Source organism: Sturnira hondurensis, unplaced genomic scaffold (genome assembly GCF_014824575.4).
Source record: "Sturnira hondurensis isolate 20B ecotype Veracruz unplaced genomic scaffold, ASM1482457v3 Scaffold0002638, whole genome shotgun sequence".
Lineage (NCBI taxonomy): Eukaryota > Metazoa > Chordata > Mammalia > Chiroptera > Phyllostomidae > Sturnira > Sturnira hondurensis.
In genome coordinates this window covers 5,323,205-5,346,528 of record NW_028075269.1, presented here as the reverse complement: position 1 = coordinate 5,346,528, position 23,324 = coordinate 5,323,205, and the positions used below count along the sequence as shown (strand labels likewise).

At 38.4% G+C, this 23,324-nt stretch overlaps 1 protein-coding gene across 2 annotated transcripts in view; it reads left to right on the top strand.

Moving 5' to 3' along the window:
* The window catches only part of SLC5A12 (solute carrier family 5 member 12), a 46,986-nt gene that overhangs the window by 5,402 nt on the left and 18,260 nt on the right, over window positions 1-23,324 (top strand). For both annotated transcript variants that reach the window (XM_037040412.1, XM_037040413.1), the window contains exons 2-10: window positions 356-421; window positions 1,824-1,875; window positions 2,713-2,780; window positions 7,118-7,272; window positions 7,371-7,511; window positions 10,070-10,199; window positions 11,121-11,209; window positions 17,300-17,412; window positions 21,623-21,690. In XM_037040412.1, coding sequence (XP_036896307.1) covers window positions 356-421; window positions 1,824-1,875; window positions 2,713-2,780; window positions 7,118-7,272; window positions 7,371-7,511; window positions 10,070-10,199; window positions 11,121-11,209; window positions 17,300-17,412; window positions 21,623-21,690 — 882 coding nt within the window. The remainder of the gene's footprint in view (window positions 1-355; window positions 422-1,823; window positions 1,876-2,712; window positions 2,781-7,117; window positions 7,273-7,370; window positions 7,512-10,069; window positions 10,200-11,120; window positions 11,210-17,299; window positions 17,413-21,622; window positions 21,691-23,324) is intronic.

The following is a 23,324-nucleotide window of genomic DNA, read 5'->3' as shown; positions in this document are numbered from 1 at the left end:
GAAAGGGAAAATAAAAGCCTGAGGTATATTTTGGAGCAGTGGGAATATAAAAAGAAATGATGGTTTGGGTATATCTAATAGAAAAACCCCAAGTAGAAAGGCAGAATATGTGGATTTTTTCCAAGCAACTGTTTGTGTTTCCTGGCATTCGTGAGGAGCTTGAGCAAGAATTGAGTTTCAACATATTTTTGACTTGAAACAATCCAAATTTTTGTTCTGTTCTGCCAAGTAGATAGCGTAAAATCACATGATAAATCCAAAGCACTAAATTCAAAGGAACACCAAAGAAGTGAAAACTGCTTAGCCGCTCCATGTGAAACTCACTGACTTTTTGCATGTTGTTTATTCTCTACAGTACTTACAGCTACGATTCAACAAACTAGTGCGCTTTGCCACAACACTCATCTACATTGTGCAGACGGTAGGTAAGGAGATGGCGGCTGCAGCTGTGGGACTGTGGGCTGACAAGGCACAGGTGTGGGTGCTTCAGGGGGAGTTAACCCAATTACAAGGGAGACTTCACAGGAAGAAGAAACCACATTCTTTCAGGAATAGCGCTTTCAAGGTATGTGATCATATCTTGACTCAATCAAGCGTCACCTGTTGCATATGCCCCATAAGTATGTACAAATAACAAACAAGTGTATATCAAGACCACACAAAAAAACATTTGCTTAAAATTTACATCAACTCTTAATTAACCTGTACAAGTCGCTTTGTATATAAAGATAGGAAATGGTCTGTTGAGTGATTTTTCTTTTTTTTAATTGTTCAATTACAGTTGTCCCCGTTACTCTTTTCCATACTACCCACCCCCACCTCCCACATTCAATCCTCCCCCCAAACCGTTGACTTTGTCCATGGGTCCTTTATACATGTTCCTTGATGACCCTTGCCCTCCTTTTCTCCATTATCCCCCTCCCCTCTGATTATTGTCAGTTTGTAACGGATTTCTTTTTTAAAACTAGCTGAGTTGAACCAGAAATACTAATTTTGTTGAAACTCATTTGAAGACAATATGTCCAAACCAATCCTACCACTTTCTCCTGTTGGACTCCTCTCCTGCCTCCCAGGCTCTGGGGTACCTTCAATCTAGCCTCAAGCTTACCTGGGGCACCCCGTTGGTGCATTTCCACCACTCAGGAAGCACTTTCTGCTAAAAGATCACCTTCTTCCTGTTTCTTAATGAAAACTCCCACTCAGGGACTGAAGGATTTGAGGGAGACAAAATGAGGAAAAGAATGCTCCTTGACCTGTTCACAGGTATTTGCCTTTTAAAACCCTCCCATACATCTCTAAATGGTGAAATTTCATTTAAAATAGAATGAATGGGACTGCACCCACTTCTGTCAGTGTGTGGTTGCCATTCTGGGAGTTAGGAGGTGTACCCGGTGTGTGGTTGTAGTCTTCTTTGCATGGTACTTCATCCTCACAGATGCTTTCCATCTTCAACACTCACATTTTACAAACTGCTACCCATAATCGTGCCATTGTGATGTGTGCTAGAGGGAGACAGAGTAAATCAAAAAGTTGAAACCCAGTTTTTTATTCTTTGGAAGTGCACAAAATCTAGCCATAAAATGTCAAAATCTGCAGCCGTCTTAAAAGTCCCACCCTACTAGTTATTCCTCCGTCTAATCCTTACATCCCTTCTGCAAACTAGTTACAGTGGACACCGACTTCAAAATGAGAATGGATAGGAATGAAATGTTTGGCAAACAAGGGGAAGGAAATATATCTCTAAGGTCGATAAAGAACTTTCTAGGCAGCTTTCCTTTTTGTGTCATTTTTCTGTGTTCACCTAATTCTTGTTTCTCTACCAGATTCTCTATACAGGTGTGGTGGTGTATGCTCCTGCCCTGGCGCTCAACCAAGGTGAGTTGTCAACCTTTCCCTGGGTACAGTCCACCATTTTTGTGCATGCATTCTCACCTTGAGAAATAAACATTAAGAATCTTGGGGAGACATTCCTGTTTTTAGGCTGCTCTGAATTACTGTAGGAGTCATGATATAAAGTTCTCAAAAGAGAACTTTGAAACAGTGATTGGTTTTGCTCACATGGTTCCAAACACAATTTAATTGTTGTTTGTTTTGTTTTGTAATCACTTAACAACGGCAGGATTGGTATGGTATAGACACAGGACTAAGTACGGTCGCCTATACAAATAGTGATTTCTCAGTGATTTCATGAAGTTGATAATCTGAGTATAAAATGTGCTTGAAGTAATTACTTGAAAATGGATACTTGACCCCTTTGAGAGAATAGAATCCTAGACACAAAAAGGGAAAACAAGTGAAATAAATTTCCTAATACCTGTCAGATTGAAAGTTGTCAATAGTCGATTGAATTAGGGTCTCTACTTACACTGAGAAATGTCAGTTCATGAGGATGTTTAATTGGTTTCAAAGTCCTCACACTAACTTTGTTAAGGAAAAACGAACACAAGTATTTGGAGCAGATTGCAAGCTCCAGAATTTTAGGAGGAAAAGTTTGAATTTTAACATGATGTGAAATTTATAGACTTGGTTGATGTATAATGATATAGTAAAATAATCTTATCAGAAGTGAGAAAATTTAAGAAAAAACCTCTAATTTTATTTTCACTTGCCCACATAAAACACAGACAAAAACACTGATGTTTTTCCCTTGTAATGCTTGCTCTTTTGCTTTTCTCAGAAAAACTTCTTTCAATATTTTTTCTCCTTTTGCAGTGACTGGGTTTGATCTCTGGGGCTCCATATTTGCAACAGGGTTTGTTTGCACATTCTACTGTACTCTGGTATGTACCTAGTTGTGAAAAAGTATTTAGCACTATCTCCTAATACAGGATAAGGGCAAATCTCCAGCAGCAGGGCTTCTAAATATAGCAGAAACTGCAATGAAACACAAGTATGCTGGCTTATCTGTTACTGTTTCCTGAGGAAGGTGCTGTTGTTTTATTTAAAACTATTTTTAGTATCAACCATTAATGGAATTTAAGCTCTGAGCACATTTGAGAAAGCCACGGCTAAGAGAAGACTTAGTGAATAAAATACCTCCTTGATCAGAGGATTAGGTGACCAAATGCAACTTCTGAGAAAAAAAATGCTCATTAATAGTGATCCTACACCATGAGTAGCATTTATACTTCATTGTCTAATGGCTGAGAAAAACTAAATGCATGTGCAAATAATCAAGGTTGGCCGGTATTTTGTAAACCTGAGCATTCCACAGCTTGCTTTTGTCTCTTATTTACGGATTTGGCTTTACACATGCTCAGTCTTTAACTAAGGAATCTGGTGGTGTAGGCAACATATCTATACAATTGCTACAATTAGTTTAGTTCAACAACCATTCATGGAGCACCTCTTATTTGTGCCATGCCCTGCAACTGGAATCTCTCTTCTCTCGAGTCATCAGCACCGTATACAATCCAAAGGCTGTAAGTAACCAATTAAGAATATGGCGATGGTTTCCCGATGGTTGGATTCTCTTTCCTCCCTTTTATAGAGAAATAAAGTACTTGATATGTTGTCATGTAGTAGACCTACATGTATTTTGGCATTATGTGCCTACCACATACTTTTTAAATATATATCATGAGAATATAGAATTAAAAATACCCCCATCTCTCTTTTTCATACTTGCAATTCCCACCATTTGTTTACACTACAAAGTTTTATCTTAATTTGTTTCCATTCCATCCGCACTCCCATACCATTCTACTCCAGACACACACAGCTCCTCCCTAGGTTAAAAATAGGCTCCTGCTCCTTAAGCCTCTGGCGTTATCTGAGATTAGTTGCTCTGACATACCTGCTCACACAACGATAAGGAGATACATTGCTAGGGATGCTAAATGCTGACTTTTTAGCAACAATAGTGAAAGACAGAAATAGTGGAATAACATCTTCAAAGCACTGAAGTGAAAAAAAATTGTCAACTTAGAATCACGTATTTAGCAAACCAGTATTTCAGGAGCTGACCCTCAAGAACCAAGAGAACTTACCACTAAAACATTTTCATGTGAGAAAGACCTGGAGAAAGTGCTGTGGGAAGAGGAAAAATTATCCAGTTTTAGATTTAAAAAGTAATAAGATAATAAAATAGTAAACATTCAGAAAGTCTAGCCAAACAATTTCTGGTACTTAATGATGATAATAATTTTAAGGTACAGTGTAATTTATATAAATCTAATTACATATAAAATTATATAATATTAAAATATAATAATTGTTATTATTACATGTAATTTGGGGATTAAGAAAAAGAATCATCACCACTGGACAACAATAGTGTGTAAAATGAGGAAGAAACTAAGCAGACTTAAAGATTTTATAATTCTTGAATTGACATTTCTTAAATTTAGACTCTAAATTGAAAATTTTATGGGGACTCATTTAAATGAAATGATCAAAGTGAAAAAAATGGAATTAAAATAATAACAAACCTCAACTGATTTAAGCAAGAGAAGAAAAGATGGGGGGGGAAAGCATAGAGAAAATAGAACAAATAGAAACCAAAAAGTAACATGTCAGAAACAAGTCTGGATAGTTTAATAATCAGAATACGCTAAAATGAACTAACTTTATTACTTCCTAATTGGTTTCAGTGCTTCCCTCCCACCCTACAGGCCTCTGACAGGTTGATGGGGAAACATCCATTTCTTCAAGCCACTTGACTGAGCTAATTCTCTTCTTGCATCCTGTTGTTTACAGGATAAAGTACAAGCTTCTTAGCCTAGTGCTGGAAACCTTTCTTTAGGTGAATAAATCCACCCAGATAATGTCTTCCCACCACACCCCTGTTCCTTCTCTTTGCTCTCTAGCCAGGTTAGAGGCTGCGGTGTCTCACCAAATCGTGGCTTATGTCTAACACTTTTGCTGGGACGTACTGCAGACACTTTACACTGGTAACCCTGTGGCTGCCTAGCCTAAAACAAGTGGTGGGAGAAATTAAGGAAATAGGAAGTGGTACTTGCCATTCAGGGGTATGCAATCTAATAAACACTGGATAGCAAACAACACAGACTCACTAAATAAACACTTAGTGACTCTATGGCACAATCCTGATTAGTGGTGTGTGTGTACGTGGTTGTGTGTGCACGCATGCTTGGAGGTGTGTGTCTTGCTATGGGAAGGAGTCATAGAGTCAGAGCAATTTTCAGGGTGGTTATAACCTATCATTTAATGAACTTTTGATAAAGCGGTTTGTTCTCTTACCTCATGTCTAGCTGAAGTTCAGGTTTATGCATATTTTTGCATAACCGATGTGAAATACTCTCTGAAAACCGAGGTTTTTGACATTTGATCTTCATATCACTCTCTCTGATGTTGAGATTTCAATTTGGAAGCTTCGGTGTCTTTAGGGAAAATCAAAATGCTACTCTTTGGGAGGCGGGAGTTAAGTAACTGACTATTTTTCAAATCAGAATCTGAACATAATATACAAATCAGGTGCCTCTGGCAGGGAATTTAATGTATTTTTCATTGTATCTTAATTGGAATTTAAAAAGAAATGATGGGACAAGCCTAATAGCATCTTTCTTTTTAAGATGGAGATGATGCCTGCCATCTTTTCACAGAAGTTCTTGACACGCTGGAGGAGTAACAGGGGAAGATAGTTCTGTTTTTTGTTGTTAAAAATACCATGGCCTTTTGTCCTCAGAGCGCTATTCATTTTCAAAGCTCTTTTAAATACATCATTTCGTCTAATCTTTCTCATTTCTCTGATTTGCTCATTCCACCTTCACCAAGGTGCTATGGGATTTTATACCCGGGTTACTCCATCAGTCTCTTTCTTTCCTCTTTTCTTCTTGTCCACCTGTTCTCAACTAGGACTGTGCATTAGAATCACTTGGGGAACTTTCAAAAAACACGGAGGACTGATCCCTACCCCAGACTTCAGTTTATTCAGAATCCTTGGGAAAAGCGCTCAGATACTGTTTTGTTTGTTTGTTCGTTTGCTTTCAGGTTCTCCAAGGAAGTCTAAGCACCTCCCTAACCTCTCGTCCAATCACACTGCCCTGTGTTGTACTGTTAGTTCCATCTTCCTGAAATTCTGGATCGCTCAACCCACTATTTGACCATCTTCTAGCTCTTAAAACTCCTTTCTCCATGAATACCCAGAATCTATCATACCTTCCTAGTTCTTTCTTCTTCTAAGTATTCTCTACCATTTCAGCTTTCCAAAATTTATTCACTGTCTCTAGCTTTACAAAAAGAAATCTCAGGTTGCACAAGCTCAGCCTGGGTGATTATCCTCATTCCCCTCTCACTTATATTCAGTTAATCATAACCGATGTTGATTTTACCTCCCAAATATCTTTCAAATCCATCAACTCCTTTCTATCTTTGCCTTACTTCAACCTGTGGTCTCATGGGCAACTAAAATAAACCCTGAGTTGCTCTCTCCACTCCTGTTCTGCTGTGGTCCTTGCAATCTACTGTCCACACAGCTACTACTGAAACTACTGTGGAACAAACAAAAGTTTTCATCACATAAATCTATTTACTGCTCTCTTATTGCTCTTAAGAAATCATTTACGTGGCCTTGTCATAATCTGTGTGTTCTGGTCTCTAGCAAGTTCAGCAGCCTCCCTATGGGCACTCTGTATATTTCTCAGTCTGTATAGTCTTAGCTTTCCTTTGAATCCTCAGGCAGCCGTGCTTCTCTGCACTTCTTGCTGTTTCCCTCTCCTCTGTGTTCTCTGGACCCAGTAAACTCCCTCTCACTCTGCAGAGCTTGACTCCAATGACACTTAAGACCAGATCAGGACTCCATTCTATCTGCTTCAGTTACACTTTCCACAATTTTTAAGTTAAAAGCTATATTATTGTCTAGGATCTGCTTCTGCCACTGGATTATAACAGAAGTTAAGGGAGTTAATTTATAAATTAAGGACGAAATCTATCTCTTTTAATCCCATACTTAACATCATGCCTGGCACATGAAAGGTGCTGAGCAACTATGCTGAAAAAAAGAAAGGAAAAGAAAAGAAGAAAGGAAGGGAGAAAAAGGAAGGGAGGGAAGGCGGAGGAAAGAAGAAAGGAAGGAAGGAAACATAGATCATATTAACAGAGTTGGAAGAATTGCAGGCTTCACATTGAGAACTCACACCCATTCTCTCCATTTCAGGGAGGACTGAAAGCAGTGGTGTGGTCAGATGCATTTCAGATGGTTGTCATGCTTGTGGGCTTCTTAAGCATTCTCATTCAAGGATCAGCTCAAGTTGGTGGATTTCACAGGGTGTTAGAGCAATCAGCAAATGGATCTCGACTAGACATAATTGAGTATGTTCAATGCTACTTTTTCATCTTTCATAAAGATTTAGCTGCATGACCTAATCCCCTAAAAAATCTTTTTTCACTCTCTTTTCTCTGCCCTGTAGCTTTGATACGGATCCTCTCAGGAGACATACGTTTTGGACAATATCAGTGGGAGGAACTTTTACGTGGCTCGGGGTCTATGGAGTTAATCAGTCAACCATCCAGCGATGTATTTCTTGCAAAACAGAAAAGCATGCCAAGCTGTAAGTTATTAATACAAATATTTCTCTGTTTTCTTTGCCCTTAATGGGTAGTCATTAATGCTTCCTAATGTGTGCATATAAGAGAAACAGAAAGATTCATTTAACAATTCCAACAACATTTTGAGGCATGTATTATTACTCCCACCTTAGCAAGGAATTATTAGAACCAGGATTTGAACTCAATAGTCTGTCTTTGTTCTCCATCATTTTTGCCTCTATTGAGAAATGACAGGGTTAAATTAGGCGCTGTGTAGAGCAATGCAGAGGTAAACAGCATATATCACTTAGTTTCTGTGATGAGATGACCCTTCTCACTTACTGACTTAGCATGTGGTTTCTTCAACTACTGTTTTTCTTTTGATGGCTATACCTTCAATTTTTTCAACGAAGGATTTAAAAAGAAGAGGCAGGTCATAATGGGGCTTTAGGGGCTCCAAGTTTTCCCAGTATATCCTTGCCAGGCCTGCGTACTCTGATGGAGTCCAGCAGGCACACAGCTTGTCAGTCCTGTTCCAAGCCCTGGAAGTCAGCCACACTCTCAAATGGGGACCAAGAGAAAGCATGCACTCTTCTGCAAAACTGGTGCAGATAAACTAACATGTCACCTAAAACGAGCATTTTATCCTCATTGTTGCTGTCCAAAGTTCCAGCCACCCCTGACTTGTCAGGGTACCTTCAACTTTTCCTAGAGCAAGAAAGAGTCACTGTGAATATTTCTGCAACTGATTTTAAAGTACTTTCAATAAACAGTTTGTTATTTAAACCAAATGAAATGAAGTTGCTTGGACATGGTTCACTAATTTGTAACTTAAATTCTAAAAGTGAATATTTCACTTTATATACTTCACACATTCTCGGAAGGAAGAAGTGAAAGCATTACTAGCATTTCAGCAATTCACTAGTAACATATTTATATCCAATGATAATAAATAATACTAACAAACTCTCTAAACGCATGGTCACCACTTGATCTAATAGCTGAATTAACGAAAATGTATTAATGTCAAATATGTCTTTGATATTAAGATTCATATAAAATTAAAATTCAGCCCTGGCTGGTGTAGCCCAGGGGATTGAGCACAGGACTGTGAAGCAAAGCGTTGCTGGTTCGATTCCCAGTCAGGGCACATGCCTGGGTTGCAGGCCAGGTCCCCAGTAGGGGACACATGAGAGGCAACCACACATTGATGTTTCTTTCCCACTCTTTCTCCTTCCCATCTCCTCTCTCTAAAAGTAAATAAATAAAATATTTTAAAAAAATTAAAATTCATTTCAAACTCTGCTTTAAAATAAATGAGAGTTGAAGGTGCAATTTATGTGCTAGCCCTGTTGGTAGGCAGTGGTGCTCTGAGGGTAGGAGGAGTTGGTACCGGTTATTGCATCCCTCCCTCCCCAGCACCATTCTATCTCCCCACTAATATGAGTACATCCACATACATGCATACTTGTTTTCTATTTCCGTTGCCTCTGCTTTTTTCTTTATATTTCTTATATCTTAGATGTGAATAGAAGATTATCTCATTCATTTAGTTCATGTCAGAGATTATTGCTTGGCTCCAGCCGAAGAATATCACCTCCATGAATGTGGGTTCTGTGCTCACTGCTTGCTAGACCGCAAGGTACTCAGAAGAAGCTGGCACAGAGAGTTTGCCTGAATACAACCAATGCAATTCATAGGTATTGATCACTTTATGTATCATGTGTATTCTCAAAAGGCGATCTCTAATTCAAGCCCTACACACACACACACAAACAAATGAAACCCAAAGATAAACGTTGTAAGATTACTCCCAAGAGAATAACTTTTGAGGTAAAACTCTTTGCTGATGTAAATAATGTCAAATAGAAACCAATCAATGAAATAATCATTGAACATATTTGCTTCAATAGTGAATAGTTAGATTTCAGGGCTTTCTGAAAGTCCGGTATACCTATACAGCACAGGCTTTAGGGGACTTTGGAATGAATGTGTGCTCCTTACACTTGAATGTGATGCATTTAATTCCTTTCATTTAGCGACTGGATCCAAGAAAACGCCCAGTGCCTCTCTCCTGGTTCTCTGCAACTGGAGCCAGAATGAGACTTTTTATTCTCTCAGGCGTTGTCAAGCTAGCCTACTTCCAAGTCTATTTTCAGATTAAGAAAATGAGTAAATTTTTTACTTTCACACAAGAATAAAATGTTAAAATGTAAGTTGGCTTTTCGACAGTTTCTTGAATTGAGTGGGAAGGACACCGGTTGAAGTTATACGTAAGTGATTGTTACATGAAATTTCATCTAAGAAAATAGATCTCATGCCACACATTGAGGCTTTGCAGAAAAACTCCCAATTTAAAAAAAAAATCCATCAAATGTACTTCAATCAGATTTTGTAATCAGTCTAAAATTGTAATGCTCTCAAACAAAAAACAAGAACATAAGTATAAAATATAATAATTCTTGAAGGCTGTAAAATCTTATTTTAAAGCAACAAGGCCGAAAAAGCTTTCACTTCGAGTCTTTGTAATTTGGAATAGAGGCTACGGATAGACCTGTGGGTTTTTTTTTTTTTTTTCTAGAGCCTTGTACTTCAACTTGTTGGGTCTCTGGATCATTCTGTTTTGTGCTGTCTTCTCTGGCCTAATCATGTACTGCTACTTCAAAGACTGTGACCCTTGGACTTCTGGCACTGTCTCAGCACCAGACCAGGTATGTGTTACTGTCAGGCCCCTGGGAATGGTTGAAATGAGTGTGCTTCTAGCCATTGATGAGTAATGTGGGGTCTTTTCTCTCCTCCTGGGTGGTATCACCACACCTTAGGGTCTAATACGAGGGATTGGACATGTAAAACAAAAAAGATACTTTATCTTGCCCCTGAAGATGAGGCCAGGGGATAGGGCAAGGCTGAGACAAAGAGAGGTGAGATTGAACTAAAAGATTTGGTTGTCAAAGCTGCCTTTCAACTCTTTCTAGACATCTCAAGGTTGATTAATGATGCTTTGGTCTCCAATGTAACAAAATGACCCATATTTCTTCAATGCTTTGACTCATGTCTTATCCTAACAGCTTAAACAATATCACCCCGATGTTCTCCACTAAACATTCTCTTAAAAATTCCCTTTGTAGACAAATGTTCAGGAGGACCAGTCATCTCCTCTGTCTTCCCCTATATCTTCCACGGTCTTACCCTATCTTATGGGGGTTCTCTCTCACAAATCAGGCTACAAAGTAGAATCATAGCACCTAGATTCCCTGAAGACCTGCGTTAAGCATTTGTTTCTAGGGTTTACTTGCTAAATTTAAGGGTAAACAGACAAGAAAATATCATACATTGCAGACAAAAGAAACATTTTTAAAGCCTCCGAACCTTCTAAAGTTTGTCCAGCCCTTTTTCCTAATACTGCCTCTTTTTCTGCTCCTCCTCACCCCCCCTACAGCTGGACCTGGGGTCCATGGAATTGGATTGGTCATAACCTCGTTTGCTAGAATATAACAACCTTAGTCCATGCAAACTCCTCTGTTTTTATTAATTGTGTATTTTTCACTTTCTTTTGCTAAAAAAGCTACTTTTGCACAGTTCAAACACTGCTGACGAGACCACTCACCCTATCTTGTTTGCCTCCTCATCAGCTGATGCCATACTTCGTCATGGAGATATTTGCCTCAACGCCTGGAATGCCGGGACTGTTTGTGTCCTGTGCCTTCAGTGGAACTCTGAGGTTAGTGCATTGACAGCACTGCGCCGTGATGACCATGATGGTGCAACAAGGGTGATTAGGTGACGGCGGTGGTAGGGAACCATCGGTCTTTATTGACCGAGTACTTACTGAGTGTCAACCATGCTGCTAAGTGCTTTATTTGTGTTTGCTTGTTAGTTGTTGCACTATATATGAGGGTGAAACGTTACTCACATTATCATCAGTTTAGAGATAAGAAAACGGAGATTTAGCAGGGTAGACAACTTACCCACGGGACACAGTAAACTGCGGAGGCAGGATGTAAACCTAGGTGTGCCCGCACACTAGACCTTTCTTTTAACTTGTCAGTCCTGTCTAGTGCCAACTGCCCCCACAACTGCACACCACCTTTATACTAGGCAGCTCCCTCTAGTGGCATTTGCCATCCAGCCACAATGTATTTCTGCAGATCCATCCTTTGCAATCCATTCTCCCCGTTTTCACTAGCCCACTCAGGCAGCTAACAACTCCCATCCTCCATACATAGACATCCTTCTAAGGTTTATGTTATGCCAGGCACAATCGGTGATGACCGGGACGTGGGGATACAGTGGAGAACAAGGCTGACATTTCCCTCATGTAGAGTTTGCATTCTAATTGACATAGAAAGTGGACAATATATAAGTGAACAAGATAAACAAGATATAGTTTGATGACAAATAGTATAAAGGAAATAACAGAGTGATATCCTAGAGAGAGGTGAGGCCTGGAGGACTCTGTTTTTAATAGTGTCTTTAGGAGGCTCCTCTTTGAGTTTGTGACTTGTGTGATGAGATTGAAAGCATGTGAAGCAGCTAGCTCTGTGAAGAGCACAGGCAGGCTTAGAGGCAGGGGGAGGAGCAAATTCCAAAGCCCCCAGAAAGGAAATTGTGTGGAATATGTTGGGAACAGACAGAAGGCTTAAAGCCGAGGAACTGGGAGGAGAGCAAATAGGGATGAGTTTGAAGAGGTGAGCAGGCATCAGATTATGAAATTATAAAGAGTTTGCATTTCAAATTAAATGGGAAGACAGAAGGTTCGAAACAAGGGAGTAAGTGATGTCATACAACTGAAGACTCAGTATTCTATGTGGGGAAGAGCTTATAATAAAAGCCTGAGCAGTGAAAGTGAGTGACTCGTTAGGAAGCGTTTGTCTTCATTCAAGTGAGAGATGATAGTGACTTGGAGAAGGGTAGGGGCCACAGGGTTAAGGGCAATGCACTAGAGCAGGGAGGTAGCGTCATTGCTTTCCCTTAAGCCAGACCTACTGCCTTTGAGAACCAGAGACTCAGCAAGTGAGAAAAGTCTTACTTCCCTTCCTGGAACTCAGTTGAACAGAATCAGTTACAGGATTGGTTAAAGGCCAAGTTTAACACAGGAAATTGATCAGGGCCAAAATTCAAGCAGTACCAGCGGACAAAAGTAAAAACTTTGTATCTTATCCCTCAAATCCCTTGCCCCATCCCACAAAATTAACCACTCTTAATAATTTCTTGTTAACAAATCAGAAAATTTCTTTGCTTATATGAACGTATGCACCTTTTCTCTTTAGTGTACAAAAAGAGGTCGCATAGTGTATACTATTTCATTTCTTTAAGTTAACATAATTTAAAAATCTTTCTGTATCTGCAGATCTACCCTATTCATTGTTTGATCTTCCAGTGCTTTGATGTAAGGCATAAGTATATGCATATGTCTTAGTTTGTTCGGCCTGCTATAACAGAGTACCGAAAACTGTGTGGTTTATAAACAGTGAAAATGCATTAATCATAGTTCTCAGGGCTAGAAAGTCTCAGATCCGCACACTGGCAGATTTGGTGTCTGGTGAGGACACACTTTCTGGTTCAAACTTGGCTGTCTTCTTACTGACACCACACACCTTACAAGGGATGATGGAGCTCTCCCGGTGGTCTAGTTAATGGTCTCTCACTAATCCTGTTCCTCAGGGCTCCACCCTCATGATCTGATTAAGTCTCAAAGGCCCCACCTCCAAACACTGCCCATTGGGAATTAGGCTCCACATTTGGCAAGACATAGTGCACCCCATGGTATGTCTTTCTGTATAGCATATTCTTGCACAATTATCCTTGCACATCTTATTGTGATATCCTTGCACATGATAAGAAGTACAATTACTGTGTCAAAGTACATGTTCACTTAAAACTTTTCATGCACATTGCTAAATTAACTTCCAAAAATTTGCACTATTTTATACACTGAAAACACTAGTGGAACTCCTTCCCCACACTACTGTCAATATTGAGTACTATGGCACTGTTAACCTTGCCAGCCTGGTGGTTGAAAAATAGTAACTAATTTAACCATGAATTCCCTTCATCATAAATAGGATCGACAACCTTTCCCTAATTTCCCTGGCCATTCATTTTCTTTTATTTATTTGTTTTGAAAAAGACCAATTCATTTACTCAGGAATTTTTTTTCTTTTGAGTTTTCCTCTTTATAAATCTGAAAATATTTTTGACATGTCTTGTTTTTCTCATTTGTTCTTTGTGCATTGGCTTTATTAATGGTATTTTGAGTATACGGAGATTTTATTTTATATTAATCAATTCTTTTTTTTAATTTTTTTTATTTATTTATCTTTAGAGGGGAAGGAGAGAGGGAGAGAAACATCAATGTATGGTTGCCTTTTGTGCGTTCCCTGCTGGTAATTAGCCTGCAAGGAACCGGCCTGCAACCCAGGCATATGCCCTGACTGGGAATCGAACCGCGATAGTCTGGTTCGCAGGCCCGCGCTTAATCCACTGAGCTACACCAGCCAGGGCTATATTAATCAATTCTTTTACATTACACTTTCAAGTTAATATCTTTCTCAGAAAGGCTTCCATGCTATGATTATAAATAATCACACAGACTTTATTCTAACATATTAATGATTTCATTAAATGTCAAATATTATTAAATCATCTAGACTACACATGTGACATGAGGAATGGAGCTTCTGACGCATATTTTTTCTTAGTGAGTTACCAGTTGTCTCATTATTTTTTTAGTAAAAACCAAAAAAAGCCTTCTCACTACTAATTTGAAAAGCCATTTTTAGTACATCCTACATTTTTTGATGTGTTCAGGACTTCTTCTGGATTCCCTTTTATATTTCTCTGATCTATTTGTCTACAGTTATGCCAATTCTAATAATTTTAGCAATTGTGCTTTAAAATATGATTTAAAATCTGGGAGGCTCATAATTATTAATTACATTTCTTTTACAGAAGTTCCCTTGATATCTAGCTTTTTCCTAATTATTTTCAATTATTATTTTAATTTTTTAGGATTTGATTGTACTGAAATCATAATATCTGCAAATATTTTTGCATTTTTTCTCTTTTTTAAGTAATTATGCTTCCATGTTAATTCTCACATATAACTGTGCTTTGAGGCCAATGGTAATCAATTGAGAAATGGCAGAAATCCTTGTTTTGTTGTATAATTTAAAGGGAATATTTCTTAAATTCTATCATTAGACATGAGTTTAGATTTTGATTTGAAAGATATATACATTTTAAGTATTTAAATAAATTAGTAAAACTGTAAAAAAGGATAAAATACATATATTTATTATACTTTTAGGAAATATTTTTTCAGGGAGAATATTAAATTTTGGAAATCTTATTTTATTATTATTTTTTAAATTTTTTAAAATTGTTCAAGTACAGTTTTCTGTCTTTTACTCCCATCCCAGCCCCCACCCCCAGTGCTCCCCACCTCCCTCCCATTTCCACCCCCCTTAGTTGTTGTCCATGTGTCCTTTATACTGGTTCCTGTAAACCCTTCCCCTTTTCCCCTGAAATTCCCTCCCCTCTCCCCTCTGATTAATAAATTTTGCAAATTTTAAAATGGGTACTTTGTTAAGCTTTGACATATTACTATTATGTTGACAAATTTTCAAACTAGAAACTTCTTGAATCCACATACTGACTGCAACTTGCTAATGTTGTAATTTTAACTCAGTGTACTGTTGAATATTTTGCTCTGTGTTTTCAGAATTCCCCATTAGCAACACAAAGTGATATTGCTCTGTGGTGTTGGCATTAGGACCTCGCGGAAACTAAGGCAGAAACAAGGAGCACCAGAGGATCACACACAAGCAGGGGTGACACTAGCTTTTCAGTTTGTCCCTTTCCGGAGAGCACTCTTCACTTTTTTCTCTCACTCCAAGGCTGACTTTCTTCGGACTACTGAAATAGAGCTGTCAACAGACTCAACCCCTTAAAGATTCCACAAAAGGGGTGGCTTCAGGAGTATGTATTAGAGAGAAACTACTGCTATAATGTTCAGGAAGGTATTGGATTAGGCAAAGGGGAAGACTAGAATATTGGAGTAAAGGCATAGTGGTAGAGAGATAGGGAAAAAAGTTTCTACCATCTTGTTGTAGCAGTTTTAGAATTTGAGAAGTTGACATATGAATGAATAATACACCTGACTGCAAAAACAGCCCAGCAGAGGTTCTAAAAAGCTGAGCCTTCTGGGCCAAATTCAGCTTTGTGTTCCCTCCTTCACAATGGATTCCAAGGTTAACCATAATATTTGCAACTTTCACATAATTAATTTTGAGACATGCGTGATGGGAGCATGGGTGCTCCTTTTATTTGATCAGCTCCTTTCCTTATTTGACTTCCATGAAGCTGCAGGGAACGTAGACCAGGCCTTGATTCTCAGGAAAGTAAGAATGATATGTACTTACAGTTTCAATTCCCAGAAATGGGTCTTAGGAAGTTTGTACTTACTATATCTGTCATTTAGGAATGGAACTATTAAATAATGCATAAGATGGACCCTTGGAACTATTCCAACTGACGTAAGATTACAGCTCAGATTAACAGTACTATTATCCAGCATTACCACAAAAAGAAGTAGTTCCAATTTTCTTTCATACATTTGGCACAGCTATAACAAGTCTTCAGATGTTGAATTGGAGGGTAACAAAAGAACGAATAATGGATGCCAATGGAAAATTTACAAATGGTTGCCCAGGTTTTGTTGATCACCTTGTTAGTTTTCTAGAACTTTTGTTTGTGGTTGTGATTTTGCCTCATGTGAATGTATATAGGCATTTATTCGACTAGCTGAAATACTCCTGGCTTCTATAAGGAATTCAATAAGCTTTCATGTTATTTTGTGAAGAAAGTGACAACTTTCAGGTCCTTTTTAAAGCCATAAAACTGAACTTTGATGGGAAAGTCAAAGAGCTTTTATGAGTTTAATAAGTCTTTGGCTCCTTCCCAGCCTTATCTTTTATCCTTTACCCCTTTACTGATTGCTGACTAGCCCCTCTGATGGCTACAGATTGTTGAATGCAACAAACTTTCAGACATTTAAATGTAATTTTTCCTTTGTTTTAGAACATCTTTTTCTCAATGTGCATGGGTGTTTTCAGTTCCCCTTTTAACCATAACTTCCTAAGGTGAGAATCTCCTAACTTCATATTGGTTTAGGTCTCTGCAAGACATGTTCTCCTAGCACTTTGTTATTTTCCTTCATAACAGTTTATACAGTTATTAACCAATCACACAATTGTTTGTTAAATGTCCCTGCCTCCAAAACAAGTGGACAATTTTTGTTTTCTTGTTCACCATTATATGCCTAGTACCCAGCGTGAATGAACAGATGCATGAATGTTATTAATACATTAACTAATCTTAATGAATGTCAAAGTGAAATGACACCTGAGTTAGGATAGCCACTACATCTTGCTTCAAGTGTAACCTAAGCCCTCCCCCGTACCACACTCAAGCACTCATGCACATCCGCACATGCACATCCACAATCTCTCTGATACTGCTGGATAACTCGTTTAACATCTTGTTAAGGGAAATGAGTGGGAGTTAAAACATGAAAACCTAGCTTGTTCAGTGGAGTCTGTGGGAGAACTAAAAGAGCATTAAGCAGACAATCAGCTCTGAAGAGTGTGTAGACAGGCCATGTGGTTCCCCTGGGGTTCCAGGATGAGGATGTGTGTCTGCATCCGTTGTCCCAGAGCACTGCCTTATCTATGTGCCCTGGGAAACGGGGCAGGCTGGTGGCTTAGCTTTGTTTAGCTCGGACCGTGTTCTCGCTTTTCTCTCCCTGTAGCACCGTGGCTGCCAGCATCAATGCCTTAGCAACGGTGACCTTTGAGGATTTTGTCAAGAGCTGTTTTCCCCACCTCTCCGACAAGCTGAGCACCTGGATCAGTAAAGGCTTATGTAGGTATAGCCAGTGAATCTTCATCCCATACCATGAAATGTGTGTGTGTGGTACATGTCAAAATCCTGCATGGGCTATTCAGGACACAGGCACAAAAGCGTGTGAGATACACAAGGAAACTCACATACAGATTCTTACACTTGAGAAGTACCAGGAGGCTGCCAGGAAAGCATGACCAGCCAGCTCACCTTTCACCACCTTTATTCACAACACTCCTTTGTGCTGGCCCTACATTCTAGATTCATCACTTCAATATCTTTTGATTATGCTATGTATTGATCATATCAATTCCTCCATTTGGGATATTATTCTGCTCACTATGGCCAGTCACTTTGTCTAATAAATCCAAATACTTTATTGCCAAACTCCCAGCATTATCACCTCAAAGAATAATTTCTCCTTGCTTAATTGTATGATTGTATATTATATTTATAATTACTATAATACTTATTATCTTGATTATAGCTTTATACAATTTACTTGTAAGTATAAAAAATCATTTGGTTGTTTAGTTATTATAGGAATATAGGTAGTTTGAAAACATATATAAACTCTTAAAATAAAATTGTATCTATCTAATCCTGTCACCTTTTTTGTTTAGTTTAAAATTAAAAAATGTTTCTATTGTTACTTTTTTTAAGAGAAAATTTGCTTTCTGTTTAGCTTTCTTTCAGCATAACTTTAAAATAAAATATATTGCATGTGACTTAACTGCACTATCTCTCATGGGACTGCATTATGTCTGAAAGTGCATTTGGAAAGAATTGATACCTTTGTAAGATTTACATATAATTTTAATTGTGCTGTTGTATTTTGGCCCTTAAATTTTATTATAAAAATGATATCATGCAACAAGGTTTAAAGCCTTTTACAACCCATATATATATGTCATCCATTAACATTTTAATAAACTTACTTTTTTCATATCCATCTAGATTTCTACCCATTTGATAATCCATCATATTTAAATACATCCCTCTAATTTTTTAGATGCATATCATTAACTAGAATGAAATAACTGTTTAAAGTTTTCTTTTTTAAATAATTTTTGTTGCTATTCTATTAGAGTTGTCTCAATTTTCCCCCTTAGCCCTCCTCCACCCATCCCCCAGTCAATTCCCACCCTGTTGTCCATGTCGGCGGGTCATTCATACATGTTCTTGTCTAGTCCTTTCCCCTTCTTTCCATGATTCCCCCCATCACTTTCAGTCTGCTCCGTGTTTTCATGCCCATTATTCTATTTTTGCATTAGCTTATTTTGTTCATTAGATTCTACTTATAGGTGAGATCATGTGGTGTTTGTTTACCTGCAATGAAATGGACAGATGTTACGTAGGCATTTCCTGAGTTTTGACAACTTCATACAGCTATGCAAACCAACCACTAAAGACATAAATCAGTGTTAGACCCTGAAAAGCTCCCTTTTGCTCATCCCAGTCAATCCCTGCTCCCCCTCCCCTCAGGTACTTTCCACAATGACTGGTTTTACCTCTTTTAACATTTATTTTATGTAAATGGAATCACGGAGTACACAGTATTTTTTGTAAGATTCCTTTCACTCAACAAATTTCTGAGATTTATTCACATTGTTTTGTGTATCCAAGGTCCATCACTTTCCATTGCTGAGCAGTGTGGCATTGTATGAATATAGCACAGCTTTGGGGGTTTTGCTTGTTTGCTTTTTTAAAAGAGAGAATGAGGGGGAAAGAGAGAGAGAGGGACATTGAGAGAATGGAACATGTTGTTCAACTCATTTATGCATTCCTCGGTTGACTCTTGTATGTGTCCTGATGAAGGATCGAACCTGCAACCTTGACATACCAGGATGTCACTCTAACCTACTGAGCTACCCGGCCAGGGTCTCCCACAGATTTTTTTTTTAAACTTCTACTTCTATTGGTGGACCTGGGCTGTTTCAGCTTGAGGTTATAATAAATAAAGCTGCTATGAATACTTTTATACAACCTATTTTTTGATAAGTACCGAAGAGTGGAAGTACTTGGTCAACTATTATGGCTTTTATTTCCTGTGGTCTTTCCTCATCACACTGGATCCATCTTCGCCTAAGATATTGGTGGTGCACCCTATCTCATTGTTTTTCATTTCATTGGTTTTCTCTCGCCCTCTCTGTTGTTTGCTTCATTGAGATTGCATATTTATATGTTATATTAAGTTTGCCAAACAGTTTATAAATATTTTTATTTTCTGGTCCTTAAGGTAAATTATTTCCAGAAAGTGTAGCCTTTATTTGAGCATTTAGGTGAATGTATTTATTCCTTTGTTTGACAGCATTTGCCAAGAATTTCATATGATTTGTTTTTTTTATTTATGATTGAACAAGGACAGATCAACACCTCACCGCATGTTTGTCAGCTGGTTAATTAAATTGCATGCATCTATTTACTTATCTTGCATAATAAGTTAGAGCTTACAGCAGGTGGATGGACATTACTCCCAGTACAATTCCAGTTTCTAGCATATATTTAGGAATGTGTTGGATTGAGAACAAGTTTCTCTTATGCCCATGGTTTATCGTCTGATCCTCTGAGCTGCTGTAGCACTGGGACAATCCACAGCATGAGCTGCAACCGTGGAGCTTTCTTTCCCACTCGCCTTTACTGCTTTGCCCTGTAGTAGTTATTGATAGCGCTCTTCTGAAGTGTAAGTATTTGGTGTGGGAGAGGTTGGATTAGTTCTATAGTCAGCACAAAAAAAGGCAGGACCCCTGGATTGAGGGATGGCTGCTGACGATTTCACTTGGACATGTAACTCTTGGTGCACTGAAGGATAATCAGTAGTAGAGAGAAAACATGTTCTGTCATTTTCTTCAGGTAGCTGAAGTTGTCCTCATTCATAAAGCAGTACAGAATTAGAGAAAACATTATTTTCTGCAATCTAATTATCATCTTTGAATGCAATAGGAACGAATTTAGAATTCTGAAATGTATTTATTGATCAAATTTGGCTTTTAGTATTGGTTTGAGTTTCCTTCTTTTTCTGTGTCCTATTGAGAAGCTAGAAAATCCAATATGAAGACATGTTAACCAGAGTTTTTGAGTGACTTACTTATAATAAGCATCATAACTATCATATATTAACCCCGATGTAAAATAATAATAACAATAATAATAATAGAAAACACATAGTGTGTGCTGTGTATCAGGCACTGTTAGATATATTAATTTTTTAATATGTACTTTCTTTTTGGAATGTGAGATCTTTAGAGCAGGAGTCAAGTTCTGACTTTTTATAGTATTGACCTCTGGTAAAGTACTTGACACATGGTCAATATTCAATAAACTTGAATTAATAGTCACTGGAAACCGATCTAGATATTTAACTGACAGAGAATTTCAAAGAGAATGAGCAAATCACTTTCTCTCGATTTCTGTCATTATGTTTCCACAGACATTTAGCTCCAACTTTTTGTCTCTCTCTCCCTCTCCTATTGAGCTTATGAGTTATAATGGGTATGAAATGTACTTTTAAGGTAATTTTTGACCCAAAATGTGCTAAGACAATTATTTTTAAGAAGATGACGATTTAAAAGAAGACATCACCTTTAACAGACAACTAGGAGATACATGCTGATTCACCAGCAAGACCCTGTGGGCCTAGAAGTGCCGTGGGAGGTGGTTCCCAGCATGGCACCCCGAGGGCTCTGATGGTTGTCTGACATGGATACGTGAACAAATAGCCCAGAATGCTATACGCCAAGGGCCATGAGGGTGGCGTGAATAAAGCACTCAGGGAAACAACCAGCCAAACTGTCTGGATTTGCAAAGCCTGTAAGATAAAATGTATACATATTTAATGATTTGCAAGCTGTCTGAATCCCAGAGAAGTCAGTAAGTTCTTCAGGTGATGGTTTATTGGTGAAAGTGGAGTTAGTTCCTGCTCACTGTCTGGATCAGCTTCCATGAGTGGCCTTCCAACAGCTCCACGCTGCCTTCACCTGACAGCTTTCTTCTTGAGTCTTGGATAGGAAATGATCTGACACTAGATTCTATCATTCCGCCTGACCTATGATAGCATGTTTTGGGGAGAAAAATCTCCTAAATGCTCCTCTTGGGGCTTGTGATGGCTGAGGTCAGTTCTCACGGACACCCCTTGTGATTGGGCTTGCATCAGAGGTGGTTCTGGGCAAAAGCTAAAGGAACCCCTCAAAGCCAGCTTGGGTGATGGTAATGAGGTTTTTTATCCTTTCAGGTATCTTATTTGGTGTGATATGTACCTCCATGGCCGTGGCTGCGTCCGTCATGGGGAGCATCACACAGGTAATGAAAGGGGGAAAAGACACATTTAATCTCATAGCAACATTTTACCTACTTTGTGGTCTAATGTTTTTCCTGTTCCTCCAAGCCATTCTCTGATGCCAGATCCAAATTAGACATACAGATAACATTTCAACCAAAATTACGTTCAGAAGAACAAACTATTAAAAAAAACTAATAATGGGACTTGGTGACAAAGTACACGGTAATAAAACGAGAAACTTTTAAAATTCAGATCTGAGAAGTTCCTACTGAAGTAAATAAAAGTAGGAGAAATAATCATGACAAAAAAACCAATTGATTTTGTGAGAGGCTTATCTAATCTAGGTACAGTCTCAAATATATTACTTCATTTAATCTTTATCAATTCTCTAGGGGGTAGTTTGATTAATCTACTGATTTGATAGCTGAAGAAACTAGTGTAGAGAGGTGAAGTCGTGGTCTGGAAGTCACATAATGAAAGAGGGAGCTGGGGCAGGACTCATCGATTACCCACTCATTATCCAGCCTGAACTTCCTCCCACAGGTCCCACTTGCGGTGCCACAAAATGCCAGCACTCACCTTCAGGCTGAAGGGCAATCTGTTTTACCACCATCCTTTGGTAGATAAACACAGAAAAGAGTAGAAATATCCCCCTCAAGTGCTCACAGCTAGTTAGTGGCTGAACCGGCTTTATGACCCTGGTCTCCTGAGGTCACAACACCTGTTCCCTTCCCAAACTGCCCACCTGGCAAAGCAATAATAGAGAAGCACGTCTTCAGATTCTACTTTGACCCTCTCGATTCCTCTTTATCTTTCTATTATATGAAGATTCTTTGCATTTTCTTGGCATGCCATAGGTTTTCAATAATGTTGCTTAAAAAAATGCATGCGTGTGAGTGGACGCATGCATCACTGACTTCCTCAGTTTTTTTTCTTTCTATCATGTAAGACTTTTATTTTTCTTGAGGCTAATGGCTTTGTAAGAGATTTTTAATTTTTCCCCTACTGGGAGAGATAAGTACCTTTTTCAGCTGACTTTCCCATGTAATACCTAGTAAATGTGTTTCCAAATTCAGCAACCGTGTCAACTATGATTTAATGCTGTCCATCAACAGAGGAAGTGTCAAGAATATTAAATTAAGTATCTATGTTTTGGAAAAATATCAACTTTAATCTTATCAGCCTCTGTTTTATGAAAGATTTATTTGTGGCATTCAGTTCTCTAAAAATTAATCTAGCAAAGCACTCATGACACTGCCTTCCATCTCCTGTTTCTGGACAGAAGAACTTACAACACAGGTGGGGGGGATTTGAAAGCCCCTTGGTCACGTCCCTTTGTTGTTTGGGGACGTCTCTCTGGAGTAGAACGAACCTGAGTTAACAACAGAAGGTTCACCGAATCATACTTCTGTGTGGCAGGGCCAACATTAGAATTTAAATATTCTATTAGTGATGGACTCTTTCAAGAAATTTTCCCTTTAAGTGAAACAAAGAAGGCCCTTATGGTGATCTATGCTCTTAACTTTGTTTCTTTTTAAACACTCCTTTTTGGAAAGAAAATGTGGGTTTTATAGCCAGGCAAAATGGCTTAAAACTCTTAAATCTCACCTCTGCCTCTGTCTAGATGGAATATGCCTTTATTTTAACTATGGTT